This window comes from Phaethon aethereus (genome assembly GCF_964289735.1).
Source record: "Phaethon aethereus genome assembly, chromosome: 29".
NCBI classification, from domain to species: Eukaryota; Metazoa; Chordata; class Aves; order Phaethontiformes; family Phaethontidae; genus Phaethon; species Phaethon aethereus.
In genome coordinates this window covers 2,319,313-2,344,252 of record NC_138605.1, presented here as the reverse complement: position 1 = coordinate 2,344,252, position 24,940 = coordinate 2,319,313, and the positions used below count along the sequence as shown (strand labels likewise).

The following is a 24,940-nucleotide window of genomic DNA, read 5'->3' as shown; positions in this document are numbered from 1 at the left end:
CCCAGCAAGTGCCGGCCAAGGCATTGGAGCAGGATGGGCATGGAGACAATGGACGGACAGACAGACGGACAGGGCTGTGGATGGAGATTCTGCGGCCAAACGGCTGCTTCTTCTTGGCTTCTGGGTTTCTAGTTAAAAAGGCTGAGGGGAGCCGAGGGGAGGAGACGGGGCAGGCCCGTGCCCCAGCCCGCTGTGCGTGTCGCTCCCCGCACCGCGAGGATGGCCGGGCTGGAGCATCCTCAAGTCTCTGAACTAGCAGGGCAAGCGCGGAGCAGCTGCCACAGGGGCTGCGCGCCGGGTTCAAGCATGACCCGACCCGACCGCCTGCCCCGAAATCCAAAGCCGTCGCTCTTGTCCGTGTCCCACCGTGGCGAGGAGCAAGGTCCCCTAGATGTGTCTCTCCGCTGGCGCTCGCAGGGAGAAGGGCAGCTCTCCGGAGGGCTTTGGTAGCTCAGGTTGTACATCCAGACGTCGGTTAGCAGGTGAAGTCCTCAAAGGTGCCCCGGGCCGGGTGATGAGGTAGGATGTTGGCTGCGTACGTCATCCCTGCCGGGTGGCCCCGTATGCTTTCACAGGGATTCTGCGGAGCAGAGGACGGACGGGATGCTGCGGGTACCGGTTTCACCCAGACCACCGCAGAGCGCGAGTCCTGTCTCCCCACAGCATCTCTGCCTGGTGCCTCTGCTCCTTTCCCAAGTGTTCCCCAAAAAGGTGACACACCCCCATCCCAACACATCTGGGGCAGCCTTTGAGCTGCGAGAGGGGAGTGGTGGCTCCTGCGGCATGCCCAACACTTACGTGGCGTTTCACGTCATCCATGCTCAGCGCGACGCCCTTGTCTGTGTTGTTCCTCTTGTGGTTCTTGCGGCACTTGCCCCGCCGGCACAGCCGGTGCTTTATCACCTGTGAGAGCCAGATTTCACAGGCTGCTCTGCCCCACGTCCCGCACGAGCGTTTCGGTGCTCCAGGGTAACCTGGGCTCCCTGGCAGCCGGGGGACAGCAGAGCCACTCACCTCGTAGGCGTAGTCGAACAGCTCCAGTACCGTGAGGATACTGGCCCCAATGAACAGCCCCATCTGCCCTCCAATGTCGCCTGCAGAGGAGAGGGAAGCCATCAGGGTGGCGCGAGTCCGGAGTCCGGTGGCGGAGGGAGCAGAGAAAGGGCAGAACTCATCACTGCTGTGACTGATGCCTCGCCATGGCAGTGGGCTGCCCCGCGCTGCATCCACGCTATTGGCACATCCCCGTGCCTCGGGAACAGGGCCGCAGCGCACGGGGCCAACGTGAGACCACCTTGCTGGAGGGTGCTGGCCGGGTGCTGCCACAGGGCCCCCGGCACAGCCACCAACACTCACCCAGCAAGCCGGCCACCTCGTACGCCTTCTTCTGCTCGATCGTCTCGTAGTTCAGGGCTTCAAAGAAGATATCCAGCACCAGGATGTTCTCCCTGTGCGGGACATAAGCGGCGTCAGAGGTTTGGGATGGAGGGACAAGATGCCGCCTCATCGCTGCGGCTGCAGCACGTTACCCGATGTACTGCTCCGACTTGTTGTACTTCTTGGCCAGGTACTTGGCGGAGGCCTTGCTGGGGATCTTCACCATGGAGAGCTCTTTGCCGTAGCGGGTCACGTTGCAGGGCATCTCGCAGACACAGTACTCGTTGTCCTTCTCCACCAGGAAATCTGGGCAGGGAGAGAGGGAGACGGAGAGATGGAGAAACCCAACACCCACAGCTCGGTCCCGCAGGGCCGGGCAGCCTCACCTAAGGCCGGATCCGCGCACTCCTTGTACTGCTCCGGGGTGCAGTAAGGGGCATCGCCTGGAGGAGAGAGAAAGCGGGTTTTCCCGGTGGGACCATGTGGGTGGGCTGAGCCCGGCGGGGCCGGACCCTGCCGCGCGCAGGGCTCACCTGGCATGTGCACCATGCGGCAGTTGCAGTTCTCCACCAGGTAGCGGGTCTCGCAGTCGATGCGGCAGGCGGTGATGCTGTAGGTGTCGTAAAACTCCGAGTCGCCCGCCACGGCCTTGCAGTCGCCCCAGGGAGGTGGCAGGTAGATGAGCTGGGAGGGGGCAGAAGCCAGGAGTGAGGAGAGAAGCCCACCACCCCCCTGACGCCTGGCACGGCGAGGGGCAGGCACCCTCGCTGCATTGGTCCCCAGGGCGAGGTCCCTCTCTCCATCTGGCATGTGGGCAGGGGACAGGGGCACGGGGAGGGGGCTCAGTGTCCCACGGCAGCTCTAGCCCACAGCGCAGGGTGGGAGGGAGCATCCCAGACCCCCCAGTCCCTACCCGCTGCTCCTGGCAGGACACGAAGGTCTGGAAGCCGGGCGCCACACCGAAGCCCAGCTGGTCGATCAGCGGGGGCTCGTCCTGGCTGTGGATCTGCACCTTGATTCCAGCTTCGAACGAGGTCTCGTCTGCGGCGGAGAGAAGCGGGGTGAGCACAATGCTGTACCCCGCTCTGCAGCACTGCGTCGAACCCTGCTGACTCCCACCCTTCCCCTGGGTGAATTCATTCATTCGTGTGTCCGTCCATCTGTCCGTCTGTCTGCCACACCATGTCCTTGTCCCCTCCGCCTCTGACCCTCCTGCTCCAGCACCCGGGGAGAGCGGCAGGGAAAGTGTTTGCCTCTATTTATAAACAAGTGATGGCTGCTTGTCTAAACTGATGGGGAGTTGCCATGGCAAAGAGCAAAGACAAGGAGGAAAAAAGGAAAGAAAAGGACCCAAAGTGATGAGAAATGGAAGGAGGGAAGAGGAGGGAGCTGAGGGATGCGGACTTGTGGAGTGGGGAAGGGGCTGGGAAGCACCCCGGGAGCTGCTAGTGGCCGAGGAGACCTGCTGGGAGAGCCGCTGGGGTGCTGGGTTACCTGTTTCCCCCCACACTGGCAGGTACTCGTCCTGCTGAATGTCCAGCATGATCTCCAGGCCGTTGCCGGTGCCCCCCTTCATGGTGATGAGCCGGGGCTTCCCGTCCTGCCCCGCGTTGAAGGTGTAGCACTTCCCATAGCGGGTGAAGACCTGCAGGAGAGGACACGGGGCTGAGGCTGGGGCCCCTCTGCTGGCACCAAACTGTTGCTGGCACCGGGAGCATCACCAGCCCCAAGACACAGCCATCCCCAGCCTGGGGGTACGATCTGACCCAGGCTCCTGCCTTAACGGGGTGTCCCTCACTGTTGGAACTTCCCATCTTTTGCCCCGGTAGAGGAGGAGTCATCCCCCACCAAGGTGATGGGCACAGGAAAGGCACGGACTCGGAGGAGACACTTTGCAGATTTACAGCACCTCAACGCCACGGACCCCACGGCAGCCCCGGCTCCCCAGAGGGGCAGCACTCAGCCCTACGCAGCCGTGTGGGCCCCAAGCCCTTCTCCGTCCCCGCAGAGGACAGGGCTGGGTGGGATCCTGAAGACCCCTGTCCCTCCTCGGCCGTTCAGGTAGCGCCTCTGGCAGCTGCCACGTCTCCACGCAGCCGAGCCGCTGCCAGCCCGGGCGAGGGGCACGTGGGGTCAGCGGGCTGCAGACCGCATGGTGTCCCACGGGCGGTGGTGACGTGGGGACGGAGGTGCCAGGCACCTCCTCTGCAAGCGCAGCCCTGGGGCTGCTCCCTGTGTCCTGCCGGCAGGTCTCCACAGCTGGCACCGTCCCCGGCTCCCGTGAGACGTCCAGGTGCCTGCGGACGGGGCTGAAGTATCAGCCTGTCCCCGAGCGAGCTGGGCGAGGACAGTGTTGCCTGTTGTGCCTGATCCGACACGATGCCAGCCACAGCTGCTCCCCGTGCCCGGCCACCTTGGGGCTACTCACCGCCGCGAAGTCGCCGGGACCGCACCGCTCGCCCCGGTAGCTGCAGCTCAGCAGCATGTCCTCCAGCTGGTGGCAAGTGCGGTTAAAAAACCTGTACAAATTTAGGGGTTCGTCCTCATCCCCAGGGCCGGGCTGGGCCGGGGCAAAGCCCAGCTCCATCCCGGGCTCGTAGTCAACCAGGGGGGCCAGGTAGAGCAGGTCCTCGTGGCTGAGCTGCGAGACCCGCACGCGGTTGATGTTGCAGAAGGTGATGGCGGGGAAGGTCATCTCGGGGCTGTCCTCTTCGCTGAGCAGCGTGACGTGGTGGTACTCCAGGTAGTAGACGATGCGGTCGGCCACCTGGTAGAGGAAGACGGAGAGGGAGAGGAGGAAGGCCAGCGCCCAGAGTGCCTGCCGAGCACCCAGGCTGCCCTCCACGAAGATGTGGCTCAGCCCGTGCAGTGTGCAGCTGCTGGCAAAGGCCACGAAGTCCGTGGCTGCCCCCACGTCCTCCTCCTCCTCTTCATCCTCCTCCTGCCCGTACAGGAATTCGTCTGCTCCATCCTCTCCCCTCCCGGTGGCGGCAGCATCCCTTGGTCCTTCCTCACTGGAGAAGGAGATGGTGCAGAGTATCTGGAGAGGCATTGTCCAGCGTGGGGGTCCCAGCTGCAGCGTGGAGGTCCCGGCTCCGGCGTGGGGGTCCCTGCTCTGCCACAGCCTGGGGTGGGTCAGTTCCTTCCTTGGGGTGGGGTGAAAGGGGCCGGGGCAGAGCAGGGAAGGAGGAAGGGGCAAGTTCCGAGAAGAGAAACAGAGAAGGGAAAAGGAGCGAGAGGCAAGCGCAAGTGAGGGAGAGGAGCAGCGGGATGGTTGGAGGGGATGGAGAGAGGAGGGTATTTCAGGAGCAGGGAGGAGGAGAGGAGGAGCGAGGGGCGGTTCTGCGGGCTCCCCAGGTCCCCCGGGACCGGCCGGCTGCGGCTGGCAGGACGGAGCAGAGACGCCGCTGGCTCCAGAAGCGCCGACGCCTTGGGAGCTCCTGGTGCTGCCCAGGGGCCCCGAGGGTCTGCCGGGTCTGGCGAATGCGGGCGTCCACGGGCGTGTGCGCAGGCACCCGGCGTGCCGCGTACCCCCCCGCATCCTCCGTCCTCACTGCGGGGCAGCGCGGCGCTGGCAGCCCGACCGGCTGCTCCAGCCAGGCCCTCCCCACCGGGTGCCCGGCTGTTTCCGGAGCCACCATATGCCGGGCTCGCCCGGCTCTTCATCAGGGCAGGCAGAGCCAGAGGTTTTCCCAAAATGCCGGTGACACCGTCCTGCCGCAGCGCCCGCCCGGGCTGTACCAGCGAGGGCGGGAGGGTGCTGTGGTGTCCTGGCAGCACCCGTCCCTGCGGGCTCGTCTCCCTGTGCCGCGGGGCACCGGCAAAGGAGATGTCCCGAGTGGTGCAAGGTCCATCTCCTCGAAGCCTGGGCTGGTTTTGGCAAGATTTGGGCGTTGCCACGGTTCAGGTGACGATTCCTCCCGCAGAGCCCAGGCAGCGCACGGCGCGTCAGCTCATGCTCTGGATCCCACGGGCCATGGGGAGCCACCTCTTCCCCCGGGATGGCACCCGGGCCTCGTGCTGCTGAGCCGGCCAGTGCCGGGGGTCCTGGGGATGCGGCCCAGACGTGGGGTGGTGGGATGGAGCCGGCAGCCGGGCTGGCTGCCGGGAGCAAAGGCGTCTCCTCCCTGCAGCCCTGCAGCAGCACAGCCCCTTCTTGCGGTTTGCTTTTTTCCTGCACTCAGCACTTCGTAAAAGCATCCGATGCGACCGCAGAGCAATCTCCAGCCCCATCCCAGCACCGCAGCCGCCGTCGCCAGCCCGAGGGGAAGGGGCACATCTAAATACGGCAGCGCTTTAATGCGCAAGAGCTGGACGGGAGGGTTTGGCCAACGCCCGGGTGCAACGAGCGCGGCCCGGCCCGCTGGTTCGGTTGCCGCGTCTCCTTCCCTGCGGGCAGCACAGGGCTCCCGGGCCCCAAGCACATCCCAGCTCGCGCCACCAAACCGGGTGGACAAATGCAACCAGGAAACTTGTGCAAATCCGGTCGGATGCTGGCGCAAAGCCATCTGCTCTTCCCGAGCAAGCGGTGCCGGTGTAATGGACCAGGCACGCGCCGGGGAACCCGGCCAGGGCAGGCTCAGCCAGGACCACAGGAGGTTACGGCCGACGACGTGACAGCGCGTTGTCCCTCAAGGGGCTGCTCCGGAGCTCCCCGAGCTCAGCGTTCCCAACAGGGCCCTCGTGGGAGAGGGACGCTGGCAGCTGCCACGAACTGGGAATGCTGTCAGCACCTGGGAGAAAGGGTGGGTGACCTTGGGGATGAGCACCAGAGCCACAGGACGCAATTTCATAAAGCAAGATCGTGCCTTGTGGGAGCAACCCAGGGAGCCTGAGCTGGAAGCTCATCCTGGGAAACGAGGCCGGGGAGGGGGACTGGGGAGCTGGGAGCCACCACGTCGTGGGGACCAGGTCACATCCCGGCCCTTTGTCTTTGGCCGAGATGAGCTGCAGCTGCACCGTGGGCAGCGCTGGGCTATAAAGGCATCAGGGCTTCACCCGAGAAGTGGTTCGGGGGCACTGGGCTGGCTCAGCCCTGCGGGCGCAAGCTGGGCCGGTCACACGCGGACGGGCGCCGGAGGATGCTGCGGCAGAGAGCGAGCAGGGACAGGCTGAGGCTGGGGGGTGGTTCTGGGTTCCTCAGCTCCGGGACGGGGAGTTTCTGTGCAATGTCTGTAGGAGGGAGAGGAGAAGAAGGAAAATGGAAGAGAAGCCCGGAGGGGGTTGTTCAGCCCTGGCAGGGCAGCGACAGGCGAGCAGCACTGCCTGGGGGCCCGTGGGACGGTCCCCGGTGGTGTGAGCGAGGGGCCGAGCCCGTCCCGTGGCGCGGGGAGGTTTAATGTGTCTTCGTGGGAGCGATTGCAGCCGGAGAGGGAGGTGCTGTAATGAAAACACTCCATCATCGGCTGGGGCCATTAGCCCGCCTCGCTCAGCTCAAACAGCTGGCGGAGAGCGCCGGTGCGGGTCCCCCGCAGCCGCGTGGGGCGGCGGGGCCGGGCGCTGCCCCAGCTCCGGTTACCGCCGCCGGCCCCAGAGCTGACACTCGAGCTGGGGTGAAGGTGACCGGCGGCCACCGCAGCCGGGAGCACGGCGGCACTGGGGGGAACGTGCCCCAACTCCACGACTGGGGACGAACTGTGGCCGCGTCCCCACGTCGCAGTGCCGTCCCGGTTTGCCTGAGTTTCGGAGATGCTGGAGGAGTCCTTGGGCTCGTTCCAGCTCCTCCCTCGCCGGGAGTTATTTTTACCCTCTCTCAGGTAAAGCTTTGGCGGGGGAGAGGGACGGGGGATGCTATAATTAGCCGTGACATCAGCCCCCGTGGCGGCGCGTGCTGGGATGATGCCGCCACACCCCGACCCACCGCTGGGGACCAGGGACGCTCGATGCCCTCCTCGCCGCCGCAGCGAGGGACGCGAGATGGTGGAAGGAGCCTGGTTTTTTCCTGACTCCGGCGCAGCGTTTGGCCTCGTCCCGGGGCGGCTGGGCCCTGCTCGCTGCTTTGCAGCCTGTCACGGGCCCGGGAAAGGAGGTTCCCCGGAGCAGGGGAGCACGGAGGCGGCGGGGGGGGAGCGGGAGCGGGATTTGACGGCAGCAGCAGCACATTTCACAGCCTGTCACGCTTTAATGGCAGAGGAGATCAAAGCCGGGATGGAGTTATTCATAGAGATAAACCAATCCCCGAGGAGGCGAGGAGAAAACAACATTGCGAGCTCCGTTATCCCAGGCCTGCAAGCGGCCGCCCAGCCCCGGGGCAGCTGTCGCGGGAAGCGCCCCGGCAGCCGGACCCGCTGGAGGACCGGCTGAGCCAGCGCCGAGCTGCCTGCACCATCCCCGGGGGTGCCCGGAGGCTGGAGCTGGCCGGGGAGAAGGGATGAGATGGGGTGCAACCCCACGGCAGCCAGCAGCAGGACTTGGGGGAGGGATATCGGATGGGGCAGATGGGCACCCTGCAGCTGGGCTGTCCTGCTCCCGTCACGCAGCCGGCTGCGTTGCGTCGGAGGGGGAAAAAATCAGGTCGCAACGTGCCTTGGACCATGAAGGTGCTTTGCAGCTGCCGGAGCTGCCAGCGTGGCGGTGGCGGCACCCGCGGTGTCTCCATCGCCGCTTCGGGACGGCGCCGGGGCTGCAGCTCCCCTCCCCGCGCCCGACGAGACGCAGAGTCGGGGCAGCCGAGCAAGGTGGGGTTGCCCGAGCGGCGGGGATCTCTGCCGGGACTAATCCTGCCGCCCCTTATCAGATGCTGCCACCTTGCCTCCGCTCGCTCCGCCGGCCAAGCCGGGCACAGCTTGTGTTATCCGGCCCTTTATCCCCCAGATTAGACGCTTCACAGTGGATTAGCATGTCACATTCTAATGCAGAAAAATTGATGATTAAAAAGGAGTTTTTCCTCTGCATTATTCCCCACCTCCGCCTCCTCTCCACCCCGTCCCCGCGGGCGCAGGCAGCCCGGCCGCGGGGACCGGCGATGCCGCGGTGCTGGGGATGTGGGAGCCCCGTCCCTGGCTCGCCCGGGGGATGAGAAACCAAGGGTCCCCTCCCGGGAGCGCGCAGCGCCGGTGCGCGCTGTCCCGGCGGCTGCTGGTGGCGGGGCTCAGGGTGGAGGGGCTCAGGGTGGAGGGGCTGGGTGCTCCAGCACCCCGTGCCATCCCGCCTGGGCTACCCTGGCAGACCCAGCGCCTGCAGCGCGGGGCTTTAATAAAGAGCACGTTATGGTGAGTAATGCGCTAAGTGGACTTCATTATGGGCCCGGGGCCTCCCTGGCTCCCGTCGTTCCATATGATTTCATATCAGATGAGCCTTATCTCCTCTCCAAATGCTTCCATTTAAACTCCATTAATCTTCCAAAGGTTCCCCGGGCCAGCAGTGCCCAGCGCTTCCCAGCCGGGTGCCGGTGCTGCTGCCCCGGGCTCAGAGGCCGCCTGCAGCCCCGCTGGCTCGGGGTCTCGGGGGGCTCAGCCAGGACCCCAGCAGCTCCGAGGGGGTCGAGCGTGTACCCACAGCCAGGCCCTTCGCCGTGCAGCCGCTGTGGCGGCTCCCGCAGCCACCTTATCCTTCTGTAATCGAATCGGTTTGTAGTGCGGAGAGCTTTCCGGGTGATCTACCCACCGGCGGTGTCCCTTTGTGGCGCGGAGGGCTCGCCGGCACTGCGCCGGCTCCCGCGCTGCCGGGCTGCGGAGGGTGCTGCCGCGGTGCCGCCGGTTCCTGGGTGGCTGGGATTACTCTGCCTTATCCCAATGCCTTCCCAGGTTTCCTGCCAATCTGCAATTGCCCATAAGCAGATTGCCATTTTTTTCGACATCCTTCGCAATTGTTCAGACAGTTTGTACAAGCAGATTCAAGCCACCGGTTTTATGGGGCGGGGGGGAAAAAAAAAATGATATTTCTATCTGGTTTGCTTGCTGCGTTCGCCCGCTCTGGCTCCGTGTGCATCACGGTTTTCAAATCTAATCCAATTCAATCCAGTCCAGGCGGGGTGGCTGCTCAGCCCCAGTGTGTGGTTGCTCTGGATGGGTCTCGCTGTCGCTTTACTGGGCCACGAGGCTGCCGGGAGAGCGAGGAGCAAGGGGCTAAAACCCCCTGATAAACCGGAGGGTGAGCGGGATGCACCCCGCCCCGGCGCCGTCCCACGCCCCATCTCTGGCTTTACGTAAGAGCCTGGATGCAAATTCACCAAACCCTCCATCCAGGAAAAAAAAAAAGTAAAAAAAGAAAAAAAGAAGAGGTTATAATATCCAAGTGTCAGGGCCTGCATAAATAAATAAGAGCCTGAGATGGTGAGGAGCTTCTTGAGTCATGGCTGTCGCAGGAACTGCAGCGATGCCTGCTGCTCGGGGAGCCGTGGCTCCGGCCAAACTCTCTGCAGGCAATAAAACAAAGGCGTCTATAAAAAGCCAGATAAATTAAAACCGAGGCGAAAGGCTGCGAGACAGTTAATTTCCTGGCTCTCCCCGAGGAGGTCTCTGCCTCCGGCGTGGCTCCGCGCGCTCGGGGGACCTGCCCCGCCGCCGCCCCGGCTTCGCCCCGCTTGGTGTCGGGGGAGAGAAGCGAAAGCGTCGCCAGGAGCTTTCCCGGGCAGGTTCCCCGAACCGCCCGCGGCCGGCGAAGGCGCCGCGTGCCTCGCTGCTGCTCGGCCCGCGCCTCGGGCAAAGGCTGAAGGGAGATTGGTGGGGGAACAATTTGGAAAAGTCGCGTCTGCTGGCGCCGGCCCGGGCCCGTGCTTCCCGCCCGCGGCTCCCGGGGGCCGGCGTCTGTGGGGTGCACGTGCCCGGGGCACCCCGTCCGCAGCCGTGACAGCCTTCCCTCCGCTGCGGCCGGGTCGCGCTCGAAAGCCTCCTCACCTCTGCCGGCAGCCGCGGATGCCATTAAAGCTGATTAATAATAATTAATAATTCATCTGTTAATGATTCTTTATGCGCAAAGGCGTTGCAAGGGAGCAGGAGTGGCCTGAGGCGCATCTGAGCTGCTCCGAGCTCTCGGCGCGACACCCCCGGGCTGTGCGTGGCGCGTCCGGGCGCGCGTGACACCGCCGGGTGCGCGCGGCGCTCCTGCGCGGGGCGCGCCGCGGCTCTGGGCACGGCCGTGCCTGCGGCTGGGCTGGACGTCGCCCCTGCGCGGGGACGGGGACTAAACGGTCCCCGGCTGGGCCCGATCCTGCCTGTCCTTCTCTCCCCTTTCCCAGTCGCCCGCTGGGGCGGGCGGGAGCGATGTTGTTCAGTGCTCAGAGGTCCGAGGCGCTAAATGATTCACCTGCTCCATCGCGCAACCACTAATGAAGCGGCTGTGAGGCACCGGCACGCGTCGGCCTCCTGCCGCGCCCGTGCCCCGCGCTGGTGTCCTCGGCACGCTCCTTCCTGACCCTCTTCTGCGCCATCGCGGCGGTTCGGTGACGCTGCTCCCGTGCGGCAGCGGCACCGGCGTCGCCCCGCAGCATCGCTGTCCCGCTGCGGAGGGAGCGTGAAATGCCGCTGGCTCCGAACAAGAGTTGCCATCTCCACGATAGCGTCAGCATGAGGTGAGCAAAGCCACAAGCAGCTGAGGGGTCCCCGGTCCTCCTGCCCCACGGGCGCCGCGTCCGGAAAAGCTTGGATGAAGCTGGGGAAAGGAGGCAGCTGAGGAGCAGCGCTCGCCGGTGTCTGCTCTGCACCCGAGGGCTAAGCGGCCGCTTTCTGGACGATTTGCTTTGAGCAAAATACCGAGACGCTTGAAAGTCTCTGAGCTGCAGATGAGCCGACAGAGTCGGGGCGCTCCCAACCCGCTCTGCTTCCCGGCAGAGCCGCGTCACCGCCGGCAAACGGCTGCGGTCCCGCGCGCGGCTGCTCCTCTGCTCCGTCACCTCCGATTATTTTGCACCAGGCGGCCCATATCCCACCGGGTTTGCTTTGTTCATCTAGAAAATGATGCAGCCTCTGGGGTCAAACGATGCTGCTGTTGGACAGCAGAGAGAGGCCGATGCGGAGGGTGAGCCCGGCCCCGGGGAGAGCCGCCGGGATGCCAGAGGTGAATCGCCGCTCAGAAAGAACGGATACGTGTGAGCAGTTTCAAATGCTTATAAGTTATTTAGGAGCCCGTGTGCCGCTTTAAAAAGTGATTTACATAAATCACTTGAATGTCTTACAGAATTTGTAAACGTGCTGGCTCCGTTGGGCACCGTGGCGGGAGCTGCCGGGGCTCGTCCTGCCGCCGGGGACTGGCCCCAAACCAGGAGGACAACGCGCTCTGGGGCCAGCGGACGCCCCTGCCACCCACACGTGCTCCCCAGGTTGTTTTTCCAGCGCCAGATGGGCCATGCGGTTTGTTTATTAACTGTCTAAAGCTCCAGGAAATATCTGGGTATCAGTAATTCCCGCGCCCGGTCTCTCCAGCTGTGTTGGAGATGCTTTTCACTCCAGCTCTATGATTATCCACCAACGCTGCGACACGGGGGAGCGCTGCTCGCCGTGGGGCTCCTGGGCTTGTGACTGCCGCAGCTCCGCGCAGAGCCACGGGGTGCCATGGGCCGGACGCCTGGGTCCCCCAGTGGCTGCTGGGGCGTGGGTCCCGTGGGGCTGGGGAGACCGGCAGCCTGAGCGTGCCCCATTGCACCCCTCCCTCTGAGCTGCCATGGGTGCTGGAGGGCACGCCGGCACCCACCACGGGGGCAGGTTTGAACGACATGAGGGTTTTTTGCAGGGGGAAAAGCCACGGTGCTCTGACCCCAGCACACAGTGGGCTAAGCAGGGGGTTCAGAGGGGTGCAGAGAAGCTTTGGGGGTGCAGAGGGACATGCATTGGGGTTTTGCAGAATACGGGGGGCACAGCGGGGTGCAGAGGGGCACGGCAGGACCTGCTGGGGTCCAGTGGGGTTCACCAAGGTGCAGTGGCGTTCAGAAGGGTAGTGGGGAGGCTCAGCAGGGTGCAATGGGGTGCAGTGGGGTACAATAAGATGCTGCTGGATCCATTCTCCATCACAGCAGCTCCTGCATTGCTCCGGAGATGGGAGGAAGGAGGAGAGGAGGAGTGTGCTTGGGGTCTGCCGGGGCTGCTCCAGCCCTTTCCTGTTCCTTCCCTTGCTCTTCCTCCGTGCACTTGGTATTTCCAGGACAGAAGATGCAGAATCCAACGCAAAAGGCAGCAGCATGATCTCCATGTCAAACTCAATTCTCCCTCGTGCCAGCTCAGCCCCGGAGCCTCATGGAAACGGTCCAGAGGTCTTAATCCTCTGCAGTTTATTGAGGATGTCCCACGCGCTCTGCCCCAGGGCTCCCAGCTCCCATGCCAGGCTCAGCCACCGAGCCCTGAAGCAGGACGGTGATGAGGAGCTGGGGACGTGGCTCTCCCCCGGGGCGGGCTCGTGGGGTGTCAGAAGGAAAAGCTGCAACTGCACGTTGCACCGCGCCAGGCACGGCCGCTCGCATCACCCCTGGCTGCACCGACCCCCGAAAAGGGTCTCCACGAGCATGAGGCACCGTCCCCAGGCTTAATGCCGGTTGTACATGGGGCAGCCCCAATTCCCGTCCCACAGAACACACTGGGGTGTGGAGAGGAAGCTTATCCTCTGGGTTCCTCCTTTTTCCCTGGGATGGAAAGAAAATTATTGGGGTTTAGAGCCCAGAGACAGGATTCCTGGGCCTTTCCTTTGCTGGGTGAGGAGCAGGTCCACGGGGGATGAACAGGGCTCCGGGGGCCCTTTGCCGGCACCGGGAGGGAGAGGAAAGACGAGCTGGGAGCCGGCGGGGCTGCGCGTTCCTGCAGAGGAGCGAGGGCTCGAACTTATAAATAATGAAGTAGCAAGCGTGAAACATTGATCTCTGCTGCTAATGAGCGCGTCGGGGAGCGCAGCCCTGGAACAGAGGAGACAGCGAGGGTGATTCCCCTTCCCCGCAAAGGGGAAGCGGGTGGCCACCCCCTGCCCACTCCACGCGTGGCTCTATGAGCGTGAGGCTCCGGGCACAGCCCCGGGTTAGGGACATCCTCAGCCTGTGACCCTCAGGGCACGGCCCTGAGGGGGGTCAGGACTTGCCCCTCAGCCTTGTGTTTGCCCTTCCAGGCTTTAAGGCCATCCCAGGACTTCGGAGCTGGGGAGAGGAGACGGCTGCACCTCCCTGCACCTCCTCCTCCCCGTCCTGGACTGCTGCCATGGGGGAGCCTTGGTGGATGCCAGAGACCCCCATGGTGCTGCAGGGGCTCTGAAGAGCCAGGGCAGATCTGGGGTGGGCCAATCGTTTCCCCCTGGGTCACCTTAGAGGGTTCAGGCTCCCATATGGGACTGGTCCAAGCCCGGTCGGCTCCACCTCTGTCCCTGGAGCACCCTTGCATCCTGCACGCGCTGCTGCCGGGGAGCACCCAGCCCCTGCGCGGCACTGGCCGGGGTGGCTGGAGATGGAGAGGGATGAGCAATGCCAGGGACCCCCTGCTGTGTCCCCGTGATGACGCAGGATGAGAGAGGAGGTGGGAAAAGCCCACATAATCCCAGGATGGGCTTCCCCACGGTAGCCGGCACGAGCCCCGTGTGCCAGGGGATCCTGTCCTGGCTGCAAGGCAATGCCATGTGCTGCGTGGCGGGGCTGAGGTCCAGCCCACAGCCTCCCTGGGATGATCCTGGGCGGGTGCATCACGGGGGGACACAGGCAGCACTCCCAGCGCTGGGGGGCCCTGTGCTGCTGCAGCTGCCCCCCGGTGATGCTCTCCCACGGTGCAGCAGTGTGAGGGGGGGACGTGGGCAGGAGGCAGCTCCTGCCGCCTTATTGTCACCCCGGATATTTCGGTTACGGCAGCCCCTCATTTACATTCGCCGCGTCTCCCCCAAGCCCTCCCTTCTGCCGGGGACAGATAACGCGGCAGCCGCGGCGTGTCGGCCAGCGTTCTTCCCGTCGCCTCCTGTGCCGGCCGGCATCAGCATGCAGCCAGCATCGCCCGGCGGCCACTCACCCCCCAGCTGTCCCCGTCGGCCCCCCGGCTCTCCCCACCGGCCGCAGCACCGAAGTTAAATGGCTGCAATGGGAACGGGCACAGGGAGAGGACCCACGTGTGTCCCTGCCTGCATACAGGCAGCTGCCCCCAGCCCAAAAAACCCTGCCTGGCAAGGCCCCTCTGCAGACGCAGCATCTCCTCTGTATCAGCGAGAGGAGAGGGGCAGCACCGGCTGCAACGCACCCGCTCGGCGCACCCTGCTAGCCTGGACGCTGCAAGGGGCTTCCCAAAACGCAGAGGTGAACACAGCGCCTGCTCCCCTGGCCCGGGGCGGTGGGACCCCCATCGGGGGGGCATGTGCTGGGGGACACCGGTGCATCACCGAGTGACGGTCCCCGGCACCCACCAGCCTTGACCGGTGCCTCCAGGCCCAGAGCAGCACCGAGCCCGGCTCAGCCTGGGCGGACACGGGCCGAGCAGGGAAGAGGGAGCAGTGAGGCGGCAGGAATTAACCTGCCAAACAAACCCCTTTAAAAGCTTCTGCGAGCCCCGGGACCCCCGCGCAGGGGTGCGGCAACGGTTTCCTGAGCAGCCCAGTGAGATGGGGCGGCTGCCGGGACCCCAGGCGCAGGCAGCACCGTCCCCAGCCCCACCACGCACACACCTGCCTGTGCAAGGCTACAAGGGGAATCCAGAGAGCAACATAAATGTAACACAAAGAAAGCTTGTTCTAATCAAATCCATTAAATCATCCCAACCTGTTTGCAAGGAAAAATCCAGGCAGGAATAACAAACCAGCTGCGAGTCTATTTTGCTTGTGCCGGTTGGAGGGGATTCGGAAAGCAGGGTATATGGACTCCGATGGATGAAGGTAGGGAGCTGGGATGAGGGTCCCTGAGGATACTTCGGCGCAGAAAACACGACCGTACACCGGGAAGAGCCTGGTGTTGAAGCCGGCCAGTGGCCACGCGCAGGCTGGGACCCGGCCCCGCTTGCCAGCCCTGGCCGGAGAGGATCCAGCCCCCTCCGGGCTGCAACTTGCCTCCATTTAACAAATTAAACACCCGACGGTCGACAACAGAGTATGTAAAGAGCTCTATGTAAAGAGCCTGTCAAGGGAATTTAATGCAGATTATTAAAATCACCTGAATTGTGCTGAGACCTGGGCAGCAGCCCCACGGACACCCAGCCGGTGCCTTGGCTTCGTCCTCGCTTGACACGGGATGCAAGTGGGACATCCCTGGGGTGGGGACGAGGTTGGGGATCCCGAAAGGCACAGAGCCGCATGCTCCTCCACGCTGGAGCCAGCTCGCAAACAGCCACCCCGGCTGCCGAATTTATTAGTCAGCACCCGAATAGCCGGCACTGTGTAGTTCCCAGCTGGGTGGGGAAGAGGCAGCCACAGGGGGATAAAGGCTTTATTATGTGCTGGATCCATCCGTCAGCACGAGGCGCAACCTCTGTGGTGGGGCACAACGCTGTGCCGTGCCACCGGGACCTGCTTTCCCCGAGGGATCACGGGGCTCCCTCGGGTCCCCGCCAGCCATCGCCGCAGCTCTCCCTGCTTCTCCACTGGTGCCTCCTCACCACGCGGCGGTTTGCAGCGCGAGGTCTCCAGCCCGGCATGCACGACCCTGCCTTGCAGAGCCCAGATGATCCTGAGAGCTTTGCCCACACGGGAGCACCCCGTGCAGCCGCACCGCGCGGCGCCTGCTCCTGGGGAGCACCTGGACCTCTAAACCCGGTGACATCCCCTTAATGAAGGTGCTGCCAGACCTTTCCGAGCTGAAAGGAGCAGGAGCGGCTACCGGCAGACAAACACCCTCCTCGCATGGGGATTCATGGTGTCGGGCCAGGGCTGCGGGGGCACTCACCACTTTGAAGTCTTCGGGGGTGCATTGCTCCCCGCGGAAGAAGCAGGACAGCAGCATCTCCCGGATGTCATGGCCAGCCCGGTCATAAAACTCCAGCATGTTGAAAGGTTTGGGCTTGAAGTTTCGGAAGTTCGCCTTGTCCTGGAGGATTTCCAGCTGCTTCTCATCGGCAGTCTGGGTGTCCGGGATCTCGTATCTTAGGGGAAAGAGTGGGGAGAGGATCAGGCCTGACTGTGCGGCTGCTCCTGCTGGTGAAAGCCATTTGGGCTTCACACAAGCTACTTCTGCCCCGACCCCGGCATGGGCTCAGCAAAGTCCCAGGCACTTTGCACGTAGCATTTTCAGAGCATTCAACAGCACCAAGTGACCCGGAGGCACGTGAGAGGCGGCAGGAGGATGGGCGAGGAGGAGAAGCTGGGCAGTGGCAGCGGCCACGTACCAAACCCATGCCACTTGCCCCGGAGCTGGTCCCACAGCACTGGCGCTGGCCGAGGCCAGCCCAGATGCCTGCCCTGTACCTTTGGTGGCATCACGGCTGCAGGTGGTGGCCTCACCAGGACGTGAGCTGGGTCTCTGCCCCCACTCTTGTGGCTGCAAACCCCTCCCTGGGACACGAGCGGGGGCAATGGGGAAGCCCCTTGGCAAAGGGCACGGACAGGGAGTACACCTTGCTGCTGGCACCAGGCTCCTGGCGGGGGCTCAGCATCACCAAGGAGCTGCTACGTCCATGGGGATGGGCTGGCCTGAGGAGGATGGGCGAGGGCCTTCCCCATGAACCCTGCCACCGCAGGATCTCACTGCTCAAGGGGTGGCACCGATCTCCAGTCCCGGTGGGTGGGTGATGCTCAGTGGCTTCACCTGCTGGCCTCACTGCGTGTGTCAGGCACTGGGGACAGGAGTCACGCACGCCAGATCCGGCCAGCAGCGCCAGCACGGAAGCCACGTGCTCAAGAGCAGCAGCAGGACCGGGTGGCTCCTCACTTTTGGCTGCCGGCGGTGCCGCACAGCGGCTGCATCCAGCTGCAGAGATGAACTAACTCAAGATCCGCTTCCTCATGGAGACTAAGGAGATGCCACCCACGCCAGCACCCCTCCGGTGCTCGCTGCCCTGCGTGGCGCAGGGCTGGTGGGGTGGCTGGGGCCACGTGCGGTGGCCTGCCCTGGCACACGGAGACGTCACCTGGGGCCACCTCTGAGCACTGGCACCCACCTGTTATTGAGCAGGGCGAGGAGCTCGCCCGCGTGGTACAGGTCGTTCTTGGTCACCCGGCTGAAACGAAACTCGTTGAGGTTGCAGAAGGTGACGGCGGGGAAGGTGAGCCTGGTGGCTGCCACCTCGTCCAGCTTGGTGACGTGGGGGTAGAGGAAGTAGTACTGGATGCGGTTGGTGCAGACGAGGGCGAGCAGTGCCAGCGAGCCCAGGAAGCACAGCGCCCAGACCACGCGCTTCAGCGATAGCCGCTCGTACGAGAAGATGTGCGAGAGCCCGTGGAGGGTGGAGCTGCTGGCGAAGGCCTGGATGCTCACCGGCTGCCCGCTGTCCACCTCCTCCTCGTCCACCTTCAGGTCCATCATGGTCCGTGCCGGCACCCCGGGGTGGCCACTCTGCCGAGAAGGAAGCCCGTGGGTGCTTGGTGCCGCGGCGGCCTCGTGGGTGCTGCCGCTGCCCAGCCTGCAGCATCCCCGCGCAGGGACGCACCCGGCGGCCCTCGCGTGGGGCAGATGCTTTGTGTGCGTGCCCCGCTCGTCCCCCCACGCCTGTATATATACACCCATACGTGTGTGTGTGTATATATATTTATTTGGGTGCAGCCTCTTGCGTTTCCTCCCCTCCCACCTCCTCTCTGCCCTCCCCATCCCGTGGCAGGACTGAGGTGCCGTGGCCCCCCAGCACCCCGCCATATCCACCCCTCCCTTCCCAGCTGCCCCCCCCGCCCCGTTCCCGCTTCGCCTCCTCCAAATGGCACCAGCGCATCGACAAATAGATGAAGGAGTCGAGGATGCAAACCTGGAATCAGGGCCGGCGGCCGCGGCCGGAGCTGGGCTCGTTCCGCTCCGCGACGGTGGCTGCCGCTGCGACGTGGGTGCTGGGGCTGGGACGAGCCTTCCTCCACCTCTCGCCGCTGGGTGGGAAGACGGGAGCGGGAGATGTGCAGGCACGGAGGGTGCGAGAGGCACCGAGCCCAGCAGCGGCGGGCGAACCGGAAAAGATGGGGGGGAATAAAAATAGCCTCGGCGGTACCTTGGTGCAAGCGTGGGAGCGGGGATGCGCCGGGGCCTCGCTCAGCGCCGTACGGGGGGACCGGAGGCGACCATCGCCGGCGAGGAGGCAGCTGCTGGGGGCGAGGAGAAAAGAGGGGGAGAGGGAATGCGAGCAGGAGGCTGCTTCCCTGCCAAACACATGGATACCTCCCCCTGTGGCTCTCCGGGAGCTGGTGGTTTCTTCAGATGCATAATCCGCATGAAGTCATTGTCTGTGCGCTGGTGGGGCCGGAGGCCGCGGAGGGGTGCCGCAGGCCGGTGGGCAGCGAGGAGGAGGAGGAGGAGGAGGAGGAGGAGGAGCGGGGCGCTCCAGCGATTGCAGGCTGCTGGCAGGGGCTGTTGGTGCTGCTGCCGTGTGCATGTGGGTAATGTGTGTGTGCGTGTGCGCGCGTGTGCGCGCGTGTGCCGCTCCCATCCCCCAGCGCCTTCCAGCGACGCTCCGTCTCCTCGCTCCGCCGGAGCCCCCCGGGCCCCCCCCCAGCCCTGACCCTGCTCGCCCCTGCCGTGGCTTCCGCTGCCCTCGTAGGCTTCACCCATGGGTGGCCCCAGTGCCGGGGCGGGTGCTCAGCCGCACTTGGGTCGGTCCTTTTCGGGAGGCCTGAAGGCAGGTGCCTTCCAGCCCTTTCCGTCCGCCTGCTCGGGGTGGCACCAGGGCACTGCGCTGCCTCGAGCCTCTGCCCCGCGCTCGCCGCGTGCAGCCGCACACGTTGCTGCCCGCTGGCGCGGTCCCCGGCACAATGCTTGCCGTGATGGGGAGAGACCCCGCCGGAGGCGCTGGGCTCCTGCCCCGTGCCCTATGCAGGACGTGCTGCCCCTTTCCCCGCTGTTTGCCTTCTGCCGTTTACGGAGTCCCCAGAAAGGTGCCGTTGTCCCCGGGGCAGGAGGCACTGGGCGCTGGGCGCTCAGAGCAAGAGGGTTGCCTGGCGCTGCCCGGCTCCCTCCCAGCGCCGCTGCGTCGCCGAGCCTTCTGCACCCCCATCTGCTCGCCAGGACTGCGCTGGCGAGCGGGGTGCCCCTGCCGCCGGAGCCGAGCCGGGGGACACGCGCCCTGCTGCGGGCCGCTGCCCAGTAAGGCGGCTGCGGTCGAACGGAAAAGGCTTCCGACATCCTTTTCAGCTGGGCTGTTGGAAAAGGACAGCCAGAGCCCGGGGCTGTCCCACCGAGCTGTGTCCCTACCCGAAGGCACCTTTCCCGCACGCCGTCCCTGCCCGAACCGTGGCTAATGGGAGCACGGGCAATTTGGGGTACAGCAGGGTCAGGCATGGGTATCCTGTCCCCAAATCCTGTGTCTCGGACGTACTTGGTTTGGTCCTTTTCTGGAGCGTCCTCTCCCAAACTGGGTCCTCGCCCAAGCAGGGGTCCGGCCTTTGCGTCAGGACCTGCTGGGGGACGTTTGGGGGGGACAGAGATGGGGCTGAGGGACACCCCAGTGAGCCAACGCACCCCCCACCGCCCTTGCTCGCTGCTGGGCACAGGGACGACCCTGCCAGCGCTTGGGAGCGCGGCTGCGAGGCCGGGAGAGCGGCGTTAGCGTTTCCAGTTGGCACCAGCGCTGCCTTCCCCTTCCCCGCTCCGTTCCGCAGCGCGTCAGCGTTGCTCCTGGTCCGGACGACAGCCGCCTGCTGAGAGCCGACTCTCCATTAGTGCTCCCGACGGAAACCCAGAGAAGGATGTGCTGCTTGGATAAGAGAAAAGAACATTTAAAAAGGGGTTGTTGTCGTTCCCCCCGGTTTTTTTTTCTTTCCAGATGACAAGTCATTCTCTGCAGTGGTTTTATTGACAGCGAATCCACCAGCAGCAGCCGGGCTGCACGTGGGGAGGGATGGGGTTTCGGGCCACAGTTGATGCACGTGTGGACGTACTGGTGAGCCCTTGCTTTCCACCCCATGAGAAACCCCAGTGAAGAGGCTCCGTGTCTCCGGGCCACCCTGGCTGGAAAGCATGTCTCCTGGGGGCCTCGGGGGGCTGTCAGGGCCCCCGAGCACCCTGGGGCCCTATGCTGCAGGAGCCGGGGGGGAGGCGAGCGGTCGGAGGAAACTTCCTTGCCGCTGGCCCCTGGCCAGGAAGGATGCAGCTGCATCCTTGGAGTCGAGTGGAGCATGGGGAGCGTGAGCATTTCCGCGTTACTTTTTGTGGGAGCCACGTGAGGGCTGTGTTAATTCCTGCTGGGAGATGCAACGGGGCCAGCTGGGCGCTGTGGGACGGATGAAGAGCTACCAATTAGCCCCAGGTGATAATTGGTAACAGCAGGACACAAGGCACCAAGGCTTAAAGGTGGGTAGCCAAGGGGTGGGCTGGGACCTGGGAGTGTGAAGAGGGGGTGAGCTGCTGTGGCTGGATCCTTCCTGTGCAAAATGGGTGCTCAGCCCTAGCTCAGATCCGGTAGCTAAGGCTTCCCTCAGGCATGCCCACAGATGCAATTAGTGTGAAAAAAGTAATTAAGGGAAGGTGCTGCAGCGCTGAGTCTCCCAGCACAGGCTCCAGCAGGCAGGCACCGGCAAGTCCCGGGAACCCCTCAGGAGCTGTGGCCAAGGGAGAACTCAAGCCCTGGGGCTACTTTATCACCTTCCGAGCAATGTTTGTCCCTGCTTTACCACACACACCCTGTTACCGAAACAGACTTCCACCCTGCATCTTGGAGGAGCGTCCCCAGGGTGAGGATTGGTTTGCAAGGACAGGTAAGAGATGTTTTTCCATGCTTTTTTGGGGTTATGCCCTGCTCTTGCTCCCTCTGTCGAGGCAGCCCTGGCTTGCAAATTGCTTCTTTATCTGCACCCACCGCCCGGCTGCTGTACCCGAGGCAATTTAATTCATAATGGTCTCTTAAATACTGTGGGTGATGGAGGTGCTGGGCTCTGCCGCTTCCCTTCCCGGGGTGCGACGGCTCTGAGGGTGACTGGACCTGCAATCTCCAGCATTGCATTGTGTATTTAAGGTGAGAGATTTAATTAAAAGGCCACCAATGTGGCGTGCCACAAAGCCCTTTCTGCCCTGCCGCTGGGCACAGAGGCAGTGCTCTGGCGTTCAGCTGCCCGTCGGGAGGACGGGACCGTTGTTGGCCCTGCGCTATGTGCCCGCTGCTGCCGGACCCTTGCCATCGGTGGGTTTGGCAAGGCTGGTGCAGTGTCCGGCCTTGCAGCCCTTTCTGTCACCCCATCCAGGCCAGACATTCTAGGGGAGAGGGAGGAAATTCCAGCCTCCCTCGAACCTGGGCTAAGTGACATGTAAAATATCTTCACAGCCGATCTCTGCTAATGGGTTGCAAATTGCTTCCATCAGCTCCGGTATTACAGATTGCTCATCTGAAATTGCTTCCAGGAGCCCATTTTGGGGCCAAACACTTCCTAGCTTGGGGAAATAACCATCAGCATCATTAGCAACAGTAAATTGTATTCAAATGAGGCACTGTGGGGCCTTACTAGGACTTTTTACGTGTACTTTCCTCACTGGTGGGGTAGCTCTGGCATTAGGGGGCTGTTGTGTCCGTGTGGAGCTGGGTACTGCTTCTCCCAGCCCCAAGAGCCAGTCCCAGTTGGCCACCCCGGTCGCTCCAGGCTGCTCCTCGAGGCATCGCTTTGCCCCAGCTCTGAACCAAGAGCAGCTCCGTTGCCTCAACATAGGTCCTGGTATAGGTCCAGGGCTTCCTAATTCATGAGTGCATTGTTAATTATCTGCTGGAAGGCAAAGCCTCAGCATCTTGGTGAGACTAACGAGGCCATTAGCAGAACCGCTTCTCGCCACTGCTGGCTCCAGCTGGCCTGGAGCACGCTGCTGTCCTGGGTCAGCAAACGGAGGAAGAGAGAAGCCTTGTGCTGTTGCGTCTTTAACTCCTATTTGCTGTTTAAACCATTTCTGAGACCTTTCCAAAGGAAACCACCATATCTAAACCCTGAGAAACGGGAACTCGGCACAGGCAGCTCAGTGATACCGTGGGATTTCTAAACCAAGCACATCCCCGTTGCCCAAGCAGCGGTAGATGCGAAGGGTCAAAGACAGCTTGGATGGAGGGTCAGGCCGCAGCAGCCGGCGCTGGGGTTATCCTGAGTAAAACCACAACTGTTTAAAATCAGCAGTTTGCCTGGCTCCCTGCTCCGAGCTGCTGGGTCACTCGCCCCTGTGCAGAGTGTCTCCGTCTGATTTATGCCGTGTTGTGCTGTGCTCTCGCTTGCACCCGCTTGGCTCTCCCAGCGCGAGGAGCAGCCAGTCCATTAAACACTGAGTCATCTTCAGCAGCATTTAATTTTGTGAGGGGCAGCAGTTTGGATAATTAAAGGCCTCCGTGGCCAAAGCTGGCGGCTGTGGAGAGCAGGGCTGACGGGGAAGGTGAGGACACCCAGCAGCGCCGATTAATTGGGTGCCACTGCTCTGGCGGTGAGGCCCTGGCAGAGAGGTGGCTCCTCTCTCCCACCTTCCCCTTTCCCCCTTGTGTTTTGGGGTGTGTTTTAACCTTTTCCGGCCTCAGATGAGGGCTTCCTTGGTCAGGTGAGTGCAATGATGCTCTGTGCTATTTCTGCCCAGATTAACCATGTCCTGATGGGATCTCCCGCAGGCAGATACGCTATCTGGAGGCCTTGGCTTATTAAAAGGACAAGCTGTTCGGGGAGCTGGTAATAAAGCCATGAAAGCTTTCACGAACCAGAGTTGAAGGCACTAATATCGCTGTGCTCTGTGTGGGTGAGAAATTAGACAAGAGTTCCTCCATGCTGATCTTTTTTTTTTTTCCTCCCCCCTATTCATCTTTCTCAACAATTATCTTTTATTTTGATATCTTTCTATTTAAACCTTCAGAACCGTGCTCAGGATAAAAAGGCTGAATCGCTTAACAACCAGGCACCTTGCAGCGCAGGCTGTGGGGACCTGGAGACACGGAGAGCAATGGGGAAGGGGGAAGGTAGCTTGGGATCTCCTGGGGTTTGGCAGTGGGAACCGTCCCCAAGGGCCAGCAGATGAAATCTCTGGGGCCCATCTCCTGCAGGAAGGCAGGCACAACTCCTCACCAGCAGCCTTGATGAGAGCTGTATCGCTGTGTCTGTTGCACCAGCGTTGCAACAGACAATGGGTCTGAATATCTGGGATTTCCTCCTCTTGCTGCTCATCACCCTCGGATCTGGGTGCCCCTCACCTGCTCTGGGGCTGCTGTTTTTTTACAGCCCCTTCAGGGCTGTTTCTACTCTTTTGCCATCCTGGAAATCTCGCGATCAATCCACCACAGCTTTCCAGAGTTGTGAATGGCACATCACAAACCGAAGGCGGATGGAAACCCTGCGGAAAGTCACTGAGCTGAGCATGCGGCTTCATTAGCTTGAGCAATTAGCATGAGGCAATGCAAAACCACTGGCTACTGCTCAAAGACTGTCCTGAAACACTTTCCCCGTGCACCAATTCCACCTTGGCTGGTTCCTGCCATCCTCACTTGTTTTACCCTGTTTTACCTTACTTGTTTTACTAGAAAAAGCCTGTCATGTGGGACACACACAGCCCAGGGACTGGTCCCCTGGACTGGAGGGTCTGAAGATGCTCAGGCTGGACAGGACCCATGTCAGGAAGTGTGGAGCAGGGGCCAAACAACCTGATTTCACAGGATGCTGGGCCGTGGCTGGGTCAAGCAGGGATCTGTGTGGTTGCCAGTGGTCCTGTGGTGCTGCCCCAGGCCACCCCTCCCAGCTCCTTGCTCTCTTCTCCGCTCTGATATCCATGTCAGAAGCTGAAGCGGTTTTGGAGCTACATGAGAAGTGCCTCGTGCCATCGGTGGCCACACCAGTGTTCCTGCAGATGTGTCCAGCAAAGGCAAACACCTTCCTGCAGTCCCAGGCCATGAGCAGGTACCGGCACAGTGTGCGCGCACACAGAGGTGAGATGCTGGGATGCGCAACGTGCGGTGCGGGGCAACAGGATCCCGCAGCTCCTCCCTGGGTGCGGATCCAGCCCGTTCCCCTGTGCTGCCCCGCTTGTCCGATACCGTTTCTCTGCCTGCACTCCCCTGGCTTGGCTAGTGGCTGCTTGTCCCAATGTCCTTGTCACTGCCATAGAGCTGGTTCAGATCACATTTTTTTTTATTCCCTCTGACACTGGTTGTGGCCACAACAAAACTTATCTCATTAAGGAAACGCTGAGGATGGCTGGAAGGGGAAATGGATCCTCCCATCTGGTAAGTGTCAGGTTGGGCCAGCGGCATGTGCCTGCTGTGGCCCCGAGCACTGCAGAGCCATGATGGAGAAGGCAGCTCATGTGTCTCGGGCGTGCAAACATGCTCCAGCAGCCCGAGCGATCGCGCAGGAGCCGAAGGGTTAACGCTGTCGGCGTGCAAACATCTCCTAACAGCACCGATGGGAGCAGCGAGCCTCTCCGCTCTCTGAAAGCTGGCAAACAAATTAAAGCAATGTTGCAACTAATGTGTTTCTTTGCAGCAGAGAGGAGGAAAAGCACTGCTCAAAGGCTGAGGAGACAAAGGCAGTGCGGATGGGTGCTGGGGGACCCGGCGAGTGCCACGTGCTCCGCGCTGCTTTGCTCGGAGCTAAGCTGAGATTTGCCGCTACAGCT

General features: G+C 63.0%; 1 protein-coding gene across 3 annotated transcripts; it reads right to left on the bottom strand.

Moving 5' to 3' along the window:
• Window positions 1–475: 475 nt before the first annotated feature.
• ASIC1 (acid sensing ion channel subunit 1) lies at window positions 476–17,824 on the bottom strand (the record flags this gene model as incomplete). Of its 3 annotated transcripts, none has more annotated exons than XM_082011940.1 (11): window positions 17,349–17,824; window positions 16,073–16,334; window positions 2,872–3,079; window positions 2,291–2,418; window positions 1,911–2,061; window positions 1,764–1,820; window positions 1,530–1,683; window positions 1,357–1,448; window positions 1,015–1,094; window positions 799–903; window positions 476–580 (listed from the first exon to the last, which is right to left on the bottom strand). In XM_082011940.1, the coding sequence occupies exons 1-11, from the start codon at window positions 17,711–17,713 to the stop codon at window positions 476–478; spliced, it is 1,707 nt and encodes a 568-aa protein (XP_081868066.1). In that variant the 5' UTR covers window positions 17,714–17,824. The 3 variants fall into 3 exon arrangements, with proteins under 3 accessions (XP_081868066.1, XP_081868067.1, XP_081868065.1); XM_082011941.1 differs by having other exon boundaries at window positions 2,872–3,022; window positions 16,139–16,334; XM_082011939.1 differs by lacking the exons at window positions 16,073–16,334; window positions 17,349–17,824 and adding an exon at window positions 3,806–5,123 and having other exon boundaries at window positions 2,872–3,022.
• Between the last annotated feature and the right edge of the window lie 7,116 nt (window positions 17,825–24,940).